Below are 18,993 nucleotides of genomic sequence, written 5' to 3' on the forward strand. Positions count from 1 at the left end.
TGAAGAAAAATCCACATATAAACCTGAAAATACAATATATGAAAAAAAAATCTGAATGCTCTCTGGTGTTGTTCAGGGGGCCGGACCAAATGTCGTGGCGGGCCGGATCCGGCCCGCGGGCCGTAGTTTGGGGACCCCTGCTTTAGAGGTTCGTCCTTCACTCTGATGGATGGATTTCTGTGGTGTGTGACAGGTGGCCGATATGCTGAGGTTGGAGATGACCAATGTACACACTTAGTGGTGGAGGAGAACTCTGTGAAGGATCTGCCAGTGTCTCCCTCCCAAAAACTCTTTGTGGTCAAACAGGAGGTGAGCTCTTAATGTTTCTGTGTATTACTTCAATGGAAAGTCTAATTTAGTAAAAATTTACTACTCAGTCTACTGCAGAGAATCTACAGTAATCAACAAATTGCGTATTTAGTTTGACTTTGAAACTCACTGCAATACAACATTTGCTGAAAACATCCATCTATCCATTACAGGGTTTCCCCCAAAAACTTGCTAAGCCCTGTTGTTGGGGCGTCGAGGCGGTCCACCATGTTTTTGTATTAAAAGATGTTAAGGAGACAGAAAATGTAAAAATATTACTGGGTAATTATATGTTATGGGCAAACATCGCCAGTGAAACACTATTTAAACCCACAACTAGTCTTAAAAACAACAAACCAAAAAATATAATTAAAATTTATATAAATTATTTTCACTTCTGTTTAATCCAAATTAAGTCAGTGGCTCCATAAGGAGCATTTAGATGTAAGATTTAAAGGAGCTGGCAAGTTTACTTTGTAAAACTTCAAAGAACAGTTTTCATAGACTGTTTTGTTACCATAGCAACAATCTGATGCTCTTTTTTTTTTGTTCACAAATACAAATTAGTAAACTGCATTTTAAATGTATTGCTTTTTAGGTTGGCCAGTTAAAGTACTCCCCTTCTTCCAGAAGCTGTTAGAAGTGCTGATGTTTTTAGCAACAAGAGAGGCCCCTAAATCAAATTCTGCTCCAGGCCTCATACAGTCTTGGACTGGCCCTGTATGATGAGTTAAATCCGCTGCACTATGCAGAGATGCGCAACAAACGGGAGATTTAATTCAATACTGCTGATGTGGCTTTAGTAGCTCTTTCATTTCATGTCTTGAGTTTTTTATAAGGGTCACAGAAACTGTTCTGGTTGCCGCACATATTAACTCTGGCTGACTACGTACACAACACATTTGATATGGTTTGATGCATTGTGTAACCTGAAAAATAATACTAAAAATAATACTAAAAATAATGATAAAATAATATAAAACCAGCGTGATGCGTCACTACGAGGAGAGCGTGAAAACTCTCACCAGGCGAGAAAACTTTCGTGCATGATGGTTAGTGCTAGTTCGTTAACTAATACACCGGCCAACCAGGAACTCATAGATAAACTTTACAGGGAAGACAGAGCCACACACTGGGCAGTGTGTTGAGATGTAAACGCCGCATATAATTGTTTGTTCCCTCAACGCACCTCTGAATTCACTACAAGTTATTCCTGTGGTTTACATAGAGCTGCGCAACTAGAACTAAAGCGGCGGGGTTTAAACTCTTACCTTGAGTTCTCCAAAGGATCATAATTCCTCACAGTAAGTTGATGTAAATATCCATACAGGTCAGCCTGTGTCCAGTTTGAGTGAAAGGAGGTGTGTGCGATTACGCTGAGGTAAAGTGAGGTAAAGCAGCGGCAGGTGTTCTGACTATTATAACCTATACTTTAGGAATAAAACTGCTCCACCAGTGAAATGCTCAGAGCAACAGAGACGCTTGAAATTCAGCTTAAAAAAAATAAATAAGAGATTAGGTTTTTTTTTGTTTTTGTTGTATTATTTTCCTAAAAATAATTAAGACCTCCCCCCCTCTTAGCTTGGCGGGGGGGCTAGTAAAGCATGGTGGGCCACCAGGCTTATAATACACTGGGGTAAACCCTGCATTATCTTACACACTTATCCTGTGGGGGCAAGAGGAGTGCTGGTGCCTATCTTCAGCGGTTAGTGGGTGAGAGGCAGGGTCACCTTGGACAGGTCGCCAGCCTATTTCAGCTCCTGAAAACAATTTGTTACATTTATACATGAGACTTTATCATTTTTGACTTTTCATCTCCACAATTATTAACAAAAATACATAAAGGGGAAAACCGACTGAGGGAGATGATACAAAACCAGGTTCTTTGTAGGGATGCACCAGTTCACTGTTTTCACTTCAAATACTGATATCTGAGGTTTAGTATTGGCCAATGTACTCTCATTCAGAAAACTAGAGCTGAATTGACTTTCTTTTTCTAAACCCAAACATTAATGTACTGAATTACAAATTTATTTGATAATGCTGCACCAGTATAGTACACTTAAATACACCAACAGATTCACAAGCTTGGTCAAACGTAAAAATATGACTTTCATTTGTTTTGTAAGGGCAATTAGGAGTATAAACAGTCAGTGTCAAATACAGAAACTGAAACTAGGCTGGCTACCTCAGTCAAATATGTAAAAATAAAATGCAACAAACCTTTCAACTGGTTCTTGAAGTGGTATTAGGAATTCTAAATATAATGTTAACTACATAAGCATGATGTTGTACAGAGCACAAAGCATAGAATTAGACTGAATAGATCTGCGCCTGGATTGGGCACATTGTCTCCAATTCCCATTATAAACATTTTTCAGTAACAGGACAGAGTCCAGATCTGTCCATGTCTAGTCCTCTGCCAAGTCCCTTAAGATTCTATCATATATTTAAAAAAAGCTTTATTAACTTCTTTTCTTCACTAAAACCTTATCAGGATCCTGTTGTTAAACCACATTAGTGCAAACTGTTCATCTTTCCTGTTTGTAATCGACTGAGGACTGTGGTCTGGTTGTTCATGTCTACATTGTTAATGGCCATTTCTGTGCTGAAGTGGTTCTGGGGAAGCATTCAGATGGACGCTCGAGCTGGAGAGTCCATGTACCTGTATGAAAAGGTGAGTATGTTTAACCTCTCACACACAGTAGAAAAGAACTTGTAGCCACAATAAAGTGCATGACCAGATGTAGACAAACCAGTTGCTGATCTGTACTGCTGTACTGCAGAACGACAGTCCCACGATGAAGAAAGCTGTGTCCCTGCTATCCCTCACCACTCCCACTTCCAATCGCAAGCGCCGGCGTCTCAGGGACACCCTTGCTCAGCTCACCAAGGAAACGGAGATCTCCCCCTTTCCACCACCACGTAAAAGGCCGTCAGCAGAGCACTCCCTGTCTATTGGCTCTCTGGTGGACATCTCCAACACCCCTGAAACCTGCAAGGCATTAGCAGGTGAGAACGACACCAATCTGCTCCTTTTCCTCACCCAGAGAAGAATATGAAATAACTCAGACAGCTCTACACATTTTTTCACTGTCATGAGAGAATCATACCTACCCATCTTTATTCCAGAAGACAGATTAGAGGACAGTACTGTGACCAGGGCTAGGATAAGAAGAAGGAAAACCAGAGAAAGGAGGTCTAGGTCAGGCAGGGAAAGGAGGAGAAAAAGGTCCCACAGGAGTGCTGGTCAGCAAACCTCTGAAGATCAGCAGCAAGGAATGTGTGCAGGTTAGCTTCTGTTTTCAGGTTCGGTCTGTGATAAGCCAACATCCATGTGTGACAGCACGTTTAGAGATCACTATCCAGAAAACAAATGGAGTTTGTAGCAACAGTGCTACCAACTGCGCCACTGTGCAACCCCACTAAATATCCAACTTCCACAAAGTTCTTGACTGAACCTGTGTTTGTATTAAGTTCAGTTTATTTTCATAGCAATTGGGATCAAATATTGTCATCAGACACTTTACAAAAAGTCATGTAAGTTCAACCACACATTCATATCAATTAATCCTGGTTATTAATCAGTACGACGAGCATGTGACAACAGCAGATAATCACTGTTGCTGTACAACAATCCTTCATACAAGCATGCATGTAGTGACAATGGAGAGGAAAACCTCCCCTTTAACAGGAAGAAACCTCCAGCAGAACCAGAACCTAGCTCAAGACAAGTGGCCATCTGCCATGGCCAACTGGAGGTTTGAGAAGACAGAGCAGAAAAACAAAAAGAAACAGATGAACTAATGTAGGATTACTTTGTATGTTAACGAATAGTAAAACGTTAAAGCAGGAGAGGAAGTACCGTTGATTGATGCAGCATTATCTCAGCCGATGTCCTTCTCCAGGAAGGAATCACAGCCAAACGGAATGCCAGACCAGATGTACCTTCCATGGAGAGAAAAATAACTGAGGGAAAACATAAAGTTAACATTTGAAGTAACAGCAAACAATGCAAACTGGAGAGTGGAAGAAGAAGAAAGCACCCTGAGCCTGTAGCAGCATAACTACGAAGATGATTCAGGATAACCTCAGCCCTTAGAATGAAGCAGGTATCATTGGGTCACCTTCTCAGTGACATTCAGTTTAAATCAGTTTTAGAAAAAGAAAAAAAAAAACTGATTAATGAAAACTGAACTTACAATACTCACTGATATAACTACATTTTTTAATAGAAATATCTTTTATATGTTCTCAGTGGAGAAATTATGAGTTATTGGTGGCAAAGTGGCAAACACATGAAAACATGCAGATTCATACAAAGTATGAAATGACACAAATTAGGAATAAAAGGGGAAAATTAACAAGTTAAAAGAAAAATCCGAAACATTTATCAAAAATAGCAGGTTATCTTGTTGATCAGTATCAAATACATCATGATTTTACTGAGTATTATGTTAGAAGCTGAATGAGTCCTGAAACGGTCAACACCAAAGTGATTCTCCTGCATCTCCCTGGCTATATGAACACTCCATCATTCTTTTCATATTACAAGGTTTAAAGCGGAACCTGGAAGTTATGTTAATTAAAAAGGGTGTACAAGACATCTGGAAGTCTTGTCCTGTTAAAAAACCATTCTGTCTTCCTCCAGAGAGTTCAAAACCTTCTAAAAGTTCAACTCCGGTGGTTTCCAAGCAGTCAGCCAGGTGGCAGGTCTCCAAGGAGCTCTATCAGACCGAAAGCAACTATGTAGACATCTTAAACACCGTCCTGCAGGTGGGTGTTCTCTGTTAGCAGCTCCAACTCTTCTTCACACACTGGCTACCAGCTGGAGGGTGGGGGGATGGTACTCATCAGACAACCCAGTGAAGAAGAACACGACTCTGATCCTTTCTCCTCTGAATCCTTAAAAAAAAAACTGCTTATGTTTTTGTTCATGTTTTTGAGAAATAATTCAGCTTCATCCCTGATTATTTTGTACATGATGCAAAGTTTAGTTCTCCCTTCAAATATTATTGTATCCTGCAGTTATTTTTATTCAACCCACATAAATTATTTTTCAGATAATTAGTTAAATATTAATAACAGATTAAGATAACCAGAGGACAGTACTCTACTGCAGATTCCATGTTGGAAGGTTGCAGGTTCGATTCCAGCTTCCAGGAAGCTAGCACTTAATTCCAGGTTGCCTACCAAGAATGTTCAGTTTATTTATCATAATGAACTCCAACATCAGTTAAACTGAAAGATGTCAAAACAACCTCATGTTTCAATACATTAGTCTGAAAAGGCTTGCAAAGCTCAGAGCTCTGCTTTACTAAAGTAAATTTTTATATGTACTATTTATAATAAATGTATAATTTTAACAAGGGGTGATTTGTGTTTATGAAAAAATGCACCATTGAATGAACATTTCACCTCTAATCTTTAAGTCAAGTGCAGACAAAATCCCATAACAGAAGTTTTGCTTCTCACTCTGTGTGATTCTCCTGGCTGTTCATCAATCTTTTAAAAGCCTGATGACTGATTTATTTTCTGGAAGGTCGCTAAATATAGTGAAAAAGTTGCTAATTTGTCAACAGTGGGGTGAACATTATAGATGCAGATGCGAGCTGGTGGGCAGATCTGTCAGTGAGTTTCTCCAGGTTGTCTTAAATGTTAAAATCAGTAGAATGATGTGAAACACAGAAGAAGGGGAGTTGGAGCTTTCTCCCAGCTGTAAACATGCTCTTCTCTCTGATAATCTCTGCAGCTTTTCAAGCATCCATTAGAAAAAGAGGGCCAGGTCGGTGGGCCCATCTTGGCCCAGGAGGAAATTAAGACCATCTTTGGCAGCATCCCAGAAATCTATGAGGTTCACACCAGAATAAAGGTAGTTTTTGATTGTCAACCAGATTTTCTGTCTCCTGGGTGATTGTGGAATTTCTGAATGTTTGATGAAATATTTGCTCTCCAGAATGACCTTGAGGAGCTCCTCACAGACTGGTCAGAAGGCAGAAGTGTTGGAGACATCATTCTCAAATACGTGAGTTTAGATTTTTAATAGTAAGATGATGTTTTTACCTAAATATTGACATATTTCTAGTGGTATTTGGTTGTTTATGACACAATAAATCTGTACTAGGAGGGTTTTTTTAATGTATACTTGTTTATAATTTTTCTTTGCTCAGTCTAAAGAGTTGGTGAAGGCCTATCCCCCATTTGTAAACTTCTTTGAGATGAGCAAAGAAACCATTGTTCGATGTGAAAAACAGAAGGCCCGTTTCCATGCTTTCCTCAAGGTGAGTCTGTTCACTTGGTTTAGTCCTGTTGTGTTCAGGTCCACTAAATGAGAAAATGTTTCTGTTGCTTTGAGGACGTTTGTCTTTAAATGCTGTGTGCTTCTGGAGATGAGGGAGCACGTCCTGCTCTCAGTCTTCATATTCAGATCTGGGTTCCTTGGCTCTCTGCTGGTTTCCCTCTGTAATTGAAATAGTTCAGATAAAACAGGAGACTGACTGGCTGAATCACACAGAACACGGCAGAAGGCTGTTGCTGCACATCACAGTGCATTTCTTCATTTAAAGTTTTCAATTTCTTCATGAAGGTAACTTACTCTTGTAACAGTTATCCAAGATAATGATACCATTTCCTATTGTCCTGAAATTAACTTGATATTGTGGTGGCTGGATTAGGCATCAGGTTCAGTCTTTTCTGTAAAAAGCTGACTTGATTCCTCTGCTTTCCTCATGTCTTCCTAATTGAAGCTTGATTTAAAAACTTGTTGAACCAACAGATCAACCAGGCCAAGCCAGAGTGCGGCAGGCAGACACTTGCAGAGCTGCTCATCAGACCAGTGCAGAGACTGCCAAGTGTGGCCCTCCTCCTCAGTGGTAACACACACACTATAAATATTTCCCTCTGATCTCCATGCTTATCGTTTAATTTCTGGATTTGTCTCCTTCCACACCTGCCATCAGCCTGTTCTCTCTGCTGACTTTGTCTGTTCCTCTGAGCATGCTCTCTGTCGCTGTGATGTTCCGTCTCCTCCTGCACACCTGTCATCAAACTTTCCCTTTTCATCCTGATTGTAGACATAAAGAAACACACATCAGATGACAACCCAGACAAGATAACTCTGGAAAGAGCAATAGAGTCCCTAAAGGAAGTGATGACGTGAGTTGAAACGACTGACCTTTTACTATTTTGTGTGCTAAACTTTTTTCAGCTGTTTCATCTGTTTTTGAAATAATTTAGACCAATAAGATTAGAAGTCATCTGCTGATGATTAGTAGATTACTTCTTGGAATTTAAGGTAATAATATATATCTTCCAGGAGCCTAGGAGTTGTTTTCTAGTATAAATTTTATTTCTGTGAAGTTTTGGTCAAATTCTATTTAATAAAACAAAAAGAAAATGATCTCATGAAAAGGATCAAATAAGACATTTGCCAATATCTAAGTTTGTTTTTTTCACTCTATCTGTTTCTCTGCAGATCAATGCTCCATGAGGTTGTGGTTATAAAACGCTGTAAAGAAGCATGATGTCATGACTGCAGGATGCAGTTGTAATGTCATGGTGTTTTCTAGATTTATTTTAATTTAATATTTTTATTTTCAACTAAACAAAAATTACTTGGTATACATTTTATAGCTATTATCAACTTCTATTAGGTTATTTTAATTTTGGAGAGAAAATATATAATTCCTGGTACCAAAAGTGGTGCGAAAAGCGAAGAACATTTAGAAGACGAAGCAGGATTTTTGAAAATCAAGTTGGGATATTATACTCTGTAATTTCCAGAGGTGCAGATATAAAAAGTTACTTCTTTTCTTAAAGCTGTAGCTCAGTAATGTGTCTTCCTGACAGCCACATCCAATCTGTTCTGATTGGGTTGTTAAACTGACCAATCAGCTGAGAGGAAGAAACATCTTGTCATAATTCATACTTGCAAGTGGAAACTCGCTTAGTTTTTGTTTTTTTTTGCTTCATATCTGTAAACAGACCTTTATTTGTAATTATGTTTTACAAATAAAAACTTTTTCCAAGCTTAAATTATCAGTTTTAGAATCAGAATTAAATAGTCAGTTCTTTTCTGTTTAAAAGGTGTCACAATGTATCCACGACAACACATCCTGTTTACAGGAACAAAATGTACTGCAAATGTTTTATATTTTCAGTAAACATGCACAAAACAGAGTTCCCCTGCTTTTTTATTTCACATGGGTACATAACTGGATTCACACCTGCAGTCTGGTTTCCAAGCACAAAGTGCATGAGTGGAAGTTGTCCCACGAAGAGGGTTCAGAGTTAGACGTCTGGTTCCAGATGTCTTTACTGGATGGTAGCACCTTTGCAAAATGAAAAATTGGAATGCAAATCTGTTTAAAATAGAAAGTGATTGTTTTGTCTAGTTTTTGACTGGTGGTCTCCTTTTTACCTCTCTCAATTCTGCAGACACATCAATGAAGACAAGAGGAAGACTGAAGGCCAGAAACAAATCTTTGATGTTGTCTATGAAGTTGATGGATGTCCTGTAAGTTTGCAGATTGCTGCTGTTGGCATGTTTTCTATCATACAGTAATTTAGCCGTCTAGTTGTCTGTTAACCCTCCTGTTATGTTCGTTTCTGAGGTACAGCAATAATGTTCCTGGGTCAGTTTGACCCGTGGAGCCTTTAATTATGCAATAGTGTCAGAAACCAAAAAAATCCTCCAAAACATTTTTGCATCTGATTATTAATTCCAATACTAACCATTTCAATCAATATTTGTACAATTATGTTTTTTTTTTTTTTAATTTCTCACAAATGAAGGATCAATGACAACAGTTTACTCATTTGGACATAAAAAATGTAATTTAATTTTTTTTATGTCCACTGAAAAACCCTACACACAAAAAACAATTATCTTTGAAAATGATCTTTCATTAAAAAATTTTTAATATTACAATTTTAATCTTTTTTCAAGGGATGATCTTTATAATTGAACTTGAGACACGTATACTGTTCTGGGTCAAATTGACCCGCTGATTAAAATCAAGACAAATAAGTCATGCAGAGAGTATTTATGTTTCCCCCCACTTCTGCTGAGTGTCCACTCAGTGTGGGTGGAGTTTGCCCAAAGGGAACAAAAAAGGTTCCCATCAAAAGTTGTATGAACACCTGCTTTTTTGCAGTTTCCTAGTGAAGTAAAGAGAATAGTGAGAAAGTGGGCTTGTGTGTGTGCACATATGCATGTATGTGTGTGTATATGTGGTGAAATATGGTTCATAGTTGCAAGGAAACGTATAGAATTGGACATTTTTTTACCTTTTTTACCCTTCAACATGACTCCCGGGTCAAAATCCAACAGGTTGCAAATGTCTAAAATATACTATTTTCAATTTACATGTATAGTGTACCTATTAAGACAAATAGAAAAAGTTACACGTAGAAAAAATACTTCCAACTATTTAAAAACTATTTTTTAAACTATAAAACGGGTCAATTTGACTCGCAACGTAACAGGAGGGGTAAAGCATCTAGCAGTGGGCAGCAGTGAGCTGTATGTCACAGCTCACATAACTTGTTCCTGTTGTTGCCGTTCTGTTGTCAGGCCAACCTGCTGTCGTCCCATCGCAGCCTGGTGCATCGAGTGGAAACCATTGCTCTGGGAGACGAGCCATGTGACCGCGGCGAACACGTCACACTCTTTCTCTTTAATGACTGCCTGGAGGTGATGACTCATGAATCTGAACTTCATTATCATTATGTTGTCATATCTGACCAATGTTTTAGTCCTACTCATCTGTCTGTAAAGGGTTTTGAAGGATTTTTTCAGCTGTTTCTTTCAACATGACACAAAATTAATGAGCGGAAACAAAAAGTGACAGCTGTAGGATCAAACCAATGAGATTTTATTTATTTTTTTTCCTTTTCATATTTATTAAACTGCTGCTCAATGTGCTAATGGCAGAATAACAACTTACTGTTCCAGAAAACCATTTTATCATTGGTGTCCCTGCTGACTAGCCTTAGCATTCATAGCTAAGGAGACTCTGCTTTGGCGAACCTGCTGTACAGCAGCAGAAAGCAAGGGGGGGCAATGTGAGGGTCACCAGGGTGATTGGCAACGCTAAGTCCCTCCTCCTGGTTCTGATTTGTTTGTCTATTTGCTCAGATAACTGTAGTTGTATAACAGCTTGATAACAGCTGTTTGACCCTTAGTAGCCCATGTGTGTCCAGTCTGTCAGTGTGGTCACAGGAACTGTGTCGTAATTAACACAGGTCAGCAGAAAGGACAAGTCAAGTTGAGAGGCTGTGCTGATTCAGGAGTGAGAGACACCTCCTAATCAGCCAGAGCCCTGCATGTGCGTTCTGACGGGCTGTTTCACACAGCCTGCATGTAGACCGGCTGCTCTCACAGAGGGTGGTCTCGCTTCTCCCCTCAATCATCAGCAACTGTTGATTTCATCTCAACCTGTAATGTGTTTTGATTTTTGTCCTCCCTGTCTTCGCTCTGGCCACGTAATTAATGTGACAGTAATGACTCGCGTCATTTACCTCCATGAAAGGGTCATTGATTTATTAAGTAAACCTCTGCAGCTTTTCACACACTCCTAGCTGCACCCACACACACAGGTTGGAACTTTGAAATTGGCTCTGTTTTTCTTTCTCTCGCATTGCTGTCTTGTTATGTTTGTGAAACTGCGTGTCTGCAGATTGCCAGGAAGCGTCACAAAGTGATCAATACTTTTAAAAGTCCAGTGGGGCAGACCAGGCCTCCCCCTCCGCTGAAGCACATCGCTCTCATGCCGCTGTCGCAGATTCGCAGAGTGCTGGATCTGCACGACACTGAAGGTGACTCACATTAAGCATTAACCCCTCATGTGAACATGCATTGATCCAACTCTAAAGATACAATTAGTCTTTGGACTGCTAGGCCACTCCATTAGTTTCCATTGCGCATATAGTCAGGCTGTCATGCAACTATGTAAAATGGAGGTAGCCATCGAGATATATATATGTAAATAAATAAATATGTAAAAAATAACAGCTGTTTGACCCTTAGTAGCCCATGTGTGTCCAGTCTGTCAGTGCGGTCACAGGAACTGTGTGTTAATTAACACAGGTCAGCGGAAAGGACAAGACAAGTTGAGAGGCTGTGCTGATTCAGGAGTGAGAGACACCTCCTATACATATTTATATTTATATATACATATATATACAGGGGTGCCACACAAGGGGGAAAGTTATGACAATTCCAAGGGCCCCTGACCAACGGGGCCCTCTGCAATTTTTTTTTTGTTCTTAGAAATTTTAAAAAAACGGGGCCCTGTCAATTACAAAATTAATTATATAGTGTTTTCTAAAATTGTTTTTAGCAGTAAAAATTAAATGTTACCCCTCCCAGACCAAAAAATCTTTGCTCTGAACACCCATAGAATCGGCATGAAGTGGTTTGTTCTTGCTTGGAGTGCTTGACGGTGACAGTGTTGAACAGCAGTCAGTAGAAGACAAGAACGACTGTGGCTTTAGTCAGTAATAGTAGCTCAGGGAGCAGGTGGAGGAGATTGATTGTTTTCACAGATTATCTGTCTCATAACAAACTGGCACGACAAGGTGACAGCTTTAACAAATATGGAGAAAACATTTTTTTTATTAAAGTTATCTACTGCAGCTTGAATAATATGCAACTATGTAGCATTTTTTTTGAGAAGTCTGGATTGCTTCATGTATATTTTGCATGTTGCCTATGACTGTTGCTCGTGGGGAGAGACATTTCAGTAATCTAAAACTAATAGAAAAAATTTAAGCAACCTATTTGCATGCAGTATTTGGACTGTTGCATGTAAAATTCATGAGCAGTAAATATTGTGCTAGTATCAGTATTGGACCGAAGAAAGCAAGCAGTTGCAAGACTTTAAAATTGTGACGTTTTGATGGGTCAGATAGACTCCAAATTGTAACAGCAGCTGCGCGGGGGGGACCCAAGTAAATTTTCTTTGTCATGTGGCTCAAGATTCCAGGGGGCGCCCCTGTGTGTGTGTGTGTGTGTGTGTGTGTGTGTGTGTGTGTGTGTGTGTGTGTTTATATATATAGTGTTTTTGTATTAAAGGTGTTGAGTAGACAGGAAAAGTAAAAATATTACTTGGTATTTATATGTTACGGGAAAACATTACTTGTGAAGCGCTATTTAAATCCACAACTAGTCTTAAAAACAACAAATCAAAAAATACAGTTAAAATGAATATCAATTATTTGCACTTCTGTTTAAACCAAATTAAGTCAGCGGCTCCATCAGGCCCCCCAGGACTTCAGGGGCCCTATAAATGCTGATATTTTAACATAGATCACAGATATATAAATGTAGCATTTGTTTATTGAAATTATCAATGCTGCTGAATTTGATTTAATGGTTTCAGCATACATATATTAAGATTTACATTGGTTAACATTTAAATTTAAGATTTTAAGGAGCTGTAAAAGTTCAAAGAACAATATTCAGAGTTAGATTGGTTTGTTATCACAGCAACAATCTGATGCTGTGACTTTAAACTTTGAGTTTGAGCTCGGTTTGTTCAAAAATACAAATTAGTAAACTGTAATTATAATTTATTGCTTTTTAGGTTGGCCAATTAAACTACTCCCCTTCTCCTAGATTTCACTAAATCTAACACAGAAGCTGTTAGAGGTGCTGATGTTTTTAGCAGCAGGTGGGGCCCCTAAGTTAAGTTCTGCTCAAACCTCATATAGCCTTGGACTGGCCCTGCATGATGAGTTAATTGCGCAGCGATGCACAACAAACGGAAGATTTAATTCAATGCTACTAATGTGGCTTTAGTAAATCGTCCATTTCGTGTCTGAGTTTTTAATAAGAATCACAGAAACTGTTCTGGCTACTCAAGTTTGAGGGACGAGTTTTTTAGATCTCCCTGCGGCCGCACGCATTAACTCTGGCTGACTAAATAGACAAAGCATTTGATATGGTTTGGTGCACCGTTTAACCGTAAAAATAATAATAATATTAAACCAGCGTGATGCGTGACTACGAGGCGAGCGCGAAAGCTCCTCACCGGGCTGAACCTGCATGGTAAGATTAGCGCTGGTTCGTTAACCACTAACGCTCCGGCGAACCGGGACCATATACATAAACTTTACAGGGAAGACAGAGCCACACGCTGAGCAGCGTGATGTCAATGCCGTACATAATTCTGTCCACATTACAAAGATAAATCATTCTCACCACTCGCTTAATGCGCAAATGACTGCAAATAGACACGCGACTACAAGTTATTCCTGCGGTTCACATAGAGCTGCGCAACCAGAGCTAACGCGGTTCGTTCTAAACTCTTACCTTGATATAGAGTTCTCCGAAGAAAAATAACTACCCACACTGGGTTGATGTAAATATATCCATACAGGGTCAGCCTGTGTCCAGTTCTGAAAGGAGGCGCGTGGGATCCGCTCTGAGGAAAACTTAATAAAGCAGCAGAGGCGCTAGGTGTGTGATTAAATAAATCTTCTCCGCAAGTGAAAGGCTCAGAACGGAGACGCTTGTAATCCGGCTTAAATATTTATCAAAATAAACAAAAAAACTAAGTGTTTTTATTTTTATTTTTTCAATTATTAATTTTTCTAAAAATTAAAACAAGCGATGCTTAGCTTGGCCGGGGGCCTAGAAAAACATGGCTGTCCGCCAGGCTTATAATACACTGGGGGGGAAACCCAAACAACTATCTTTTTCTTTTCAAAGTTTTTGGGTGTAGCTTATTTTCAGGTGTGCTCAATAGTCTGCAAATGATAGTACATCTTCAGATACCCAACGGTAATCTCAGTTCTTCATTTTCTTGTCTGGCACTTACAAACTGGGATCTTTGTTTTCACTTTAAATTAATCCTAACTCTATATATCTACCCAGTTTGAAGAGTTTCTTAGCATTTTAACACATCAATGCTTTTGCTCTTCTCCTCCCATTATATCATCAGTATGCATCCTGTTTACACTTTTGTCATATTCTTTTTTTTAACTGGTATATTTGTACTGTCCTTTTATTCCTTGTAATTCTAAACTCTGTCATGCGTCTGTATCGGTGTGAATGTTCCTTACTCCTGTTTGCCTCTCCTCCTCTTCCTCAGAATGTGTAAATGCATTTGCCCTGGTGGTCCGTCCCCCCACTGAACAGGAGAACTTGTTGTTCAGCTTCCAGCTGGTCGGAGAGGAAATGGTTAAACGTGACTGGCTGCGTACTCTGTGTCGTCATGTTGCCAACACCATCTGCAGAGCTGATGCGGTGAGATGTCACCCCCACGAAAGCACACTCTCACACACACGCACACAAATTAAAAGAAGGGAAAAACTCAGACACAGAGACGAGAGCGGAGCTGTAATAACTCATCCTCGCCAACTTGTTTTTCCACACTTCAAAGTGAAAAAGTTTTCCTCACAATCAAATTGATGTCATGTTTTTTCTTTCACCCTAATGTCAAACTGGAGGAGAAAGTATTTTAGAGCCCATCTTGATAGTTGTGGATGAGGAAATGTTCAAGGTGAACTGCAGATTTCCACAGATTTAGCTCTACTATTTCACTGCAAAGCAGTCTGCAGGTTCAGCTGCAGCCTGTTCAGACACAAGAAGGAGCAGAAGAACATTCTTGTGGCATTTAGTGTGTTGATTTTTGTTATACAGGGTGAACTGTCTGTAAACATTGACGGGCGATGATTATCAGGAAACTCTTTGGTTCCTTATATGTGTGAGATAAGATCATGAGTCTGAGAGCTAACAAAACAGCAACATTTTATTTTATTTTTTCCAGTTGCATCAATAGAAATACTCCATTCCTTAAACTGGATGTAGTCTTTTGAATACTGTTTGAATTGTCATAGAAACAACTCAACAGCTGTTGCATTGAGGCCATCTGATTATATGAATAAATGATTTTTGTGTAAATTATAATCCAGAGGACCGGACTGGCTATGTTTTTGTTGCCCTAATTGTTCAGTTTTGTTGTTTTCTTTCTGCCACTGAAACATGACGCATTCTGACTCTGGTAAATGAAACCAAGCTGCTGCACTTAGGAGAGCAGGCAGCAGGGGGCGTTGTTGTCCTCCATTCGTTGTGTCACCCCACAACTGCATTCCTAATTCTTTTTCACTGGGTCAGCGTGCAGTGTGAATACCAACAAGACAGAGCTTTTCTGGTTAAAAAGCTTCTGCAGAGACAAATTTCCCTCTGGATGAGAGCTCTGCCTTGCATCCTTTTGCTGCTCTGTCTCTTCATGTTGGTTCTGCTGTAGCCATCTCCACTGATCACACTCTCCAGGTTCAGACTGATCAGATTGAGTTTAAAGTTGTGTTCATTTTTGTCTTGTAACCAGGAGGATCTGATTCAGTGCACAGAGCCAGACTCACTGCAGGTCACCACTAAGGATATGGACAGCACACTAAGCAAAGCTTCCAGAGCCATTAAGAAGACCTCAAAAAAGGTAACGGTTCATTCCTATGACTATAACTGGCAGCTTCTACCAAGTACACCACATACATAGGTCACAATAGGCCCATCCCTTTAATAATAAATAAAGTCCAGACATTCAGTTTGAATATCTGGAGATTTTATTGTCTTGATTTAGATATTTCACCTCTCATCTTCATGTGAGGTACATAAAAAAAAGTCTGTAATAACCGGTTTACTTGGGTCCAAAAATTGTCTGAGCGTATCTGTTCAGAATGGCATTGTATGTAGCTTTAACGCCATTCAGAATTTTATTTTATTTTTTACATATTTCCTAAAATTGTCACCATGTTGTGACAGTGTGTCATGAGAAATGTCGAGGTGATTGACACCAAGACCCGCCTCACCACAGTGAAAAAAAACCCACTGACTGTCGCCTCACTAACTACATATGAACAATGAAATTAAGTAATAGCCCTTAAATTTACCAAGTCACTTCATTCTGCTGTAAGTGTTTAAACTTAGGGAGTGAACTCCTAAACTTTATTCCTACCCATCATCCCGTCTTATTTGGTTTGCAGTGGTTTTCCACCTCATCTCTGAACTAGGGCTGGGTGATATGAGGAAAATCTAATATCGCAATATATTTTTGCTATATCAAGATACCATGATATATATTGCAATAGTCTTAAATGAGCTTCAAATGTTATTTTAAATTATAGACTCCTTGCAGCATGATGTCACCATGCATGTTGCTGCCCCCGTTTCCTTGCTAGACTGAAAGTAAGCTCATATATGAAATAAGAAGGATGCAGTGTTTTGGTATGAACTGTCTACACTAAGACTAGATAACAAGGTCAGAAAGTTTTAATTAAAAAAAAAAAATAGCAAGGGAGAGGGAAGTAGGTCAGTTATGCAGATGTGCTGTGAAATTAAGCTGTTTTTGTTCAGCTTAGAAATAAAAAGGTGACCTACACACAAACTGACAGAGCATCTGTAGAGCAGGTGTTTAAATTAGCTAATCAACAATGATTGTGTTAGTGTGGCTATTAGCGGCGGTGGCTAATCAACCACAGTGATCACTTATTAATAATCGCAAAATACACAAGTTTAAAAGCATAAAACTGTAAGGAACTGAATGTTCTGCTCTAATGTAGGATAATGTTTGAGTGTATTTGGTGCTGAATCCTGATACATAAAGTTGCGTTGTTGACAGTTGTTATGGCAACAAGCCTGCGTGTAGTGTAAAGCCTACAGAGAGCGAGGGGAAAAAAGAATGAGTGGTTTTGAGGTATTTTTTCCCATTGCATAGCATTAAATGAATCATAACTAGTCCATACAGGTTTCACTGTAATGGACTAGTTCTATCGTGGCAGCGCGGCTATGAATGGCATGTAAAAGAATAGTCTGATTAGCAGTGGTGGTACTTAAGCACAGTAATATGTTACTGTACTTAAGTACAATTTTCACTTAACTGTACTTAAGTAGATTTAATAATGTACTTATGAAAGTATCTGTACTTTCTACTTCACTACATTTCTACAAAACCGTCGCGTTACACATTACATTCAATTCGCATTGCGCTTTTTTTTCCTTTAGAATGTGAAGTTCAGGGACTTAACATGGCCCTGTAAAATCCAAGCAATAACGTGACTTACTAATTCCGTGTGTGTGTTGTCACCCATCGCCACCCCCTCTCACTTGCACACGGCGCTCCAAGACATTCGTAGTGGTTTCCTCTGAGTGGGAGAAGACGTCTGTCTAATTTTCAATAATACAATTCCGCTACATAAATCATAAGATATGGCGACATTTAAAATCAGCAGCGCTTCGTCCAAATTTTAGTGTCACTTGGAAAGGAAGCTTAAAAAGGTAAGCTATGTGGACCTGATGTTAGCAAAGCTAGCTGTACAGAGACACATATGTTGCATCTGCGATGAAAAAAAGTTGTCACTCATGCGCTGAATTACTGTGTGGAGGTGTATACATGTCGTATATATGGGACAACGCTGTGACCAAAGTCTGCAATATAGTGATGCGACATTCAGGAATGATTCGATTCTTCTGGATGGATCTTTACTAAGTACTATAGGACTGAAGCCTCACTGAGAGTCTTTCTTTGTTCTTGTGATGCTCTGCATACACTGCAGTAGCTATTATTATTTTATTTAATTAAAAAATATATAGATTTATTTAATTGGCGAATAAACAAACAAGAGTGTTAGAACATGGAGCATGCTCATTGCTCTTTGATTGTTTTCCTCTCCTATCATAGTGGCAGACATTGCAGCAGGAGAGAGGGTGAGAACAGTCACAGCGCTAATTCTGCTTAGTTAATTCATGCTTGTTCCTTGGTCAGTGTTCATAGTTAAGCGTTGTTTACCGTTAACATAGCAATTAAGAGTTGCCTTAATTGCTATGTTTAATAGTGCAGGCAGTTGTGGTATCTGACATGAGCAACCGCCCAGGGCGTTATCTTTTTAGGGATGGCAGGAGACCTCCGTGGATTGTGGCACAGAGATGGAAGCAAAGCAGAATGAAGAGTTTGAATTGATAATGATACTGGTTAAATTTTCTTCAGCCCTAAGTATTTAATATCTAGGTGTTTTATGGGAATGTGGATCTTTCAGATCAATTTGAGAAGAAATTTTGATAGATACACTTCATTTTATTGTGTCATGTAGCATGGGGCGCTTGACTTGGTCTCGGGTTAGGTGGTCTTGACTACCTAACCCTTTCCATCCCCTTTCAAGTGAAAGGGGATGGAAAGATCCAAGTGGGTTTCTTTCAAAATAAATGCCATTAGTGGCAAAAAAATTAAGTTCATGCTATGTTAGGACAGGAGACCAGATGTTTCCATCCCCAAAATTATTTATCTTTTATTTATTAATTTTATTTCGAACAGACAGGGAAGACAATCAAAAAATAAAAAAATAAAATGGAATAGAATGAAACAAACTTAAGAAAGTTTGTTTCTTAAGGTAAAACAATAAATAAAAGGTAAATATAAAAGGTAAAACAAATTATTTTGCCCAAGTGACATGCAAATTTTATATTTTCTATTCGAAAAGGAGCAGGTAGAAGATACAATATCTTATGTCCTGCCCCTTTCCTACTTATCATTTTATAATCAGTTAACTGTCAGAACATCAAAAAGAGACAACTTTTTCCACTTTACATGATATCTAAATATGTACAATTAATTAAGCACTATATCATCAAAAGTATTTATAGACTATAAAATGGTCATCTTATAGAACATATTTTGAAATAAG

At 38.9% G+C, this 18,993-nt stretch overlaps 1 protein-coding gene across 9 annotated transcripts in view; it reads left to right on the plus strand.

Annotated features, from left to right (window-relative positions):
• ect2 (epithelial cell transforming 2) overlaps window positions 1–18,993 on the plus strand; it is a 56,339-nt gene that overhangs the window by 24,634 nt on the left and 12,712 nt on the right. For 5 of the 9 annotated variants that reach the window (XM_016672771.1, XM_016672763.1, XM_016672768.1 and 2 more), the window contains 15 exons: window positions 194–309; window positions 2,924–2,986; window positions 3,096–3,321; window positions 3,442–3,600; window positions 4,961–5,085; window positions 6,062–6,181; window positions 6,266–6,334; window positions 6,480–6,590; window positions 7,085–7,181; window positions 7,383–7,464; window positions 8,746–8,824; window positions 9,884–10,003; window positions 10,989–11,127; window positions 14,406–14,560; window positions 15,645–15,752. In XM_016672771.1, the coding sequence (XP_016528257.1) occupies window positions 194–309; window positions 2,924–2,986; window positions 3,096–3,321; window positions 3,442–3,600; window positions 4,961–5,085; window positions 6,062–6,181; window positions 6,266–6,334; window positions 6,480–6,590; window positions 7,085–7,181; window positions 7,383–7,464; window positions 8,746–8,824; window positions 9,884–10,003; window positions 10,989–11,127; window positions 14,406–14,560; window positions 15,645–15,752 (1,769 nt within the window). The remainder of the gene's footprint in view (window positions 1–193; window positions 310–2,923; window positions 2,987–3,095; window positions 3,322–3,441; window positions 3,601–4,960; window positions 5,086–6,061; window positions 6,182–6,265; window positions 6,335–6,479; window positions 6,591–7,084; window positions 7,182–7,382; window positions 7,465–8,745; window positions 8,825–9,883; window positions 10,004–10,988; window positions 11,128–14,405; window positions 14,561–15,644; window positions 15,753–18,993) is intronic. The other 4 variants (XM_007554641.2, XM_007554642.2, XM_016672767.1 and 1 more) reach the window with 2 other exon arrangements.

This window comes from Poecilia formosa, unplaced genomic scaffold (assembly GCF_000485575.1).
Source record: "Poecilia formosa unplaced genomic scaffold, Poecilia_formosa-5.1.2 Scaffold65, whole genome shotgun sequence".
Classification (NCBI taxonomy): Eukaryota; Metazoa; Chordata; class Actinopteri; order Cyprinodontiformes; family Poeciliidae; genus Poecilia; species Poecilia formosa.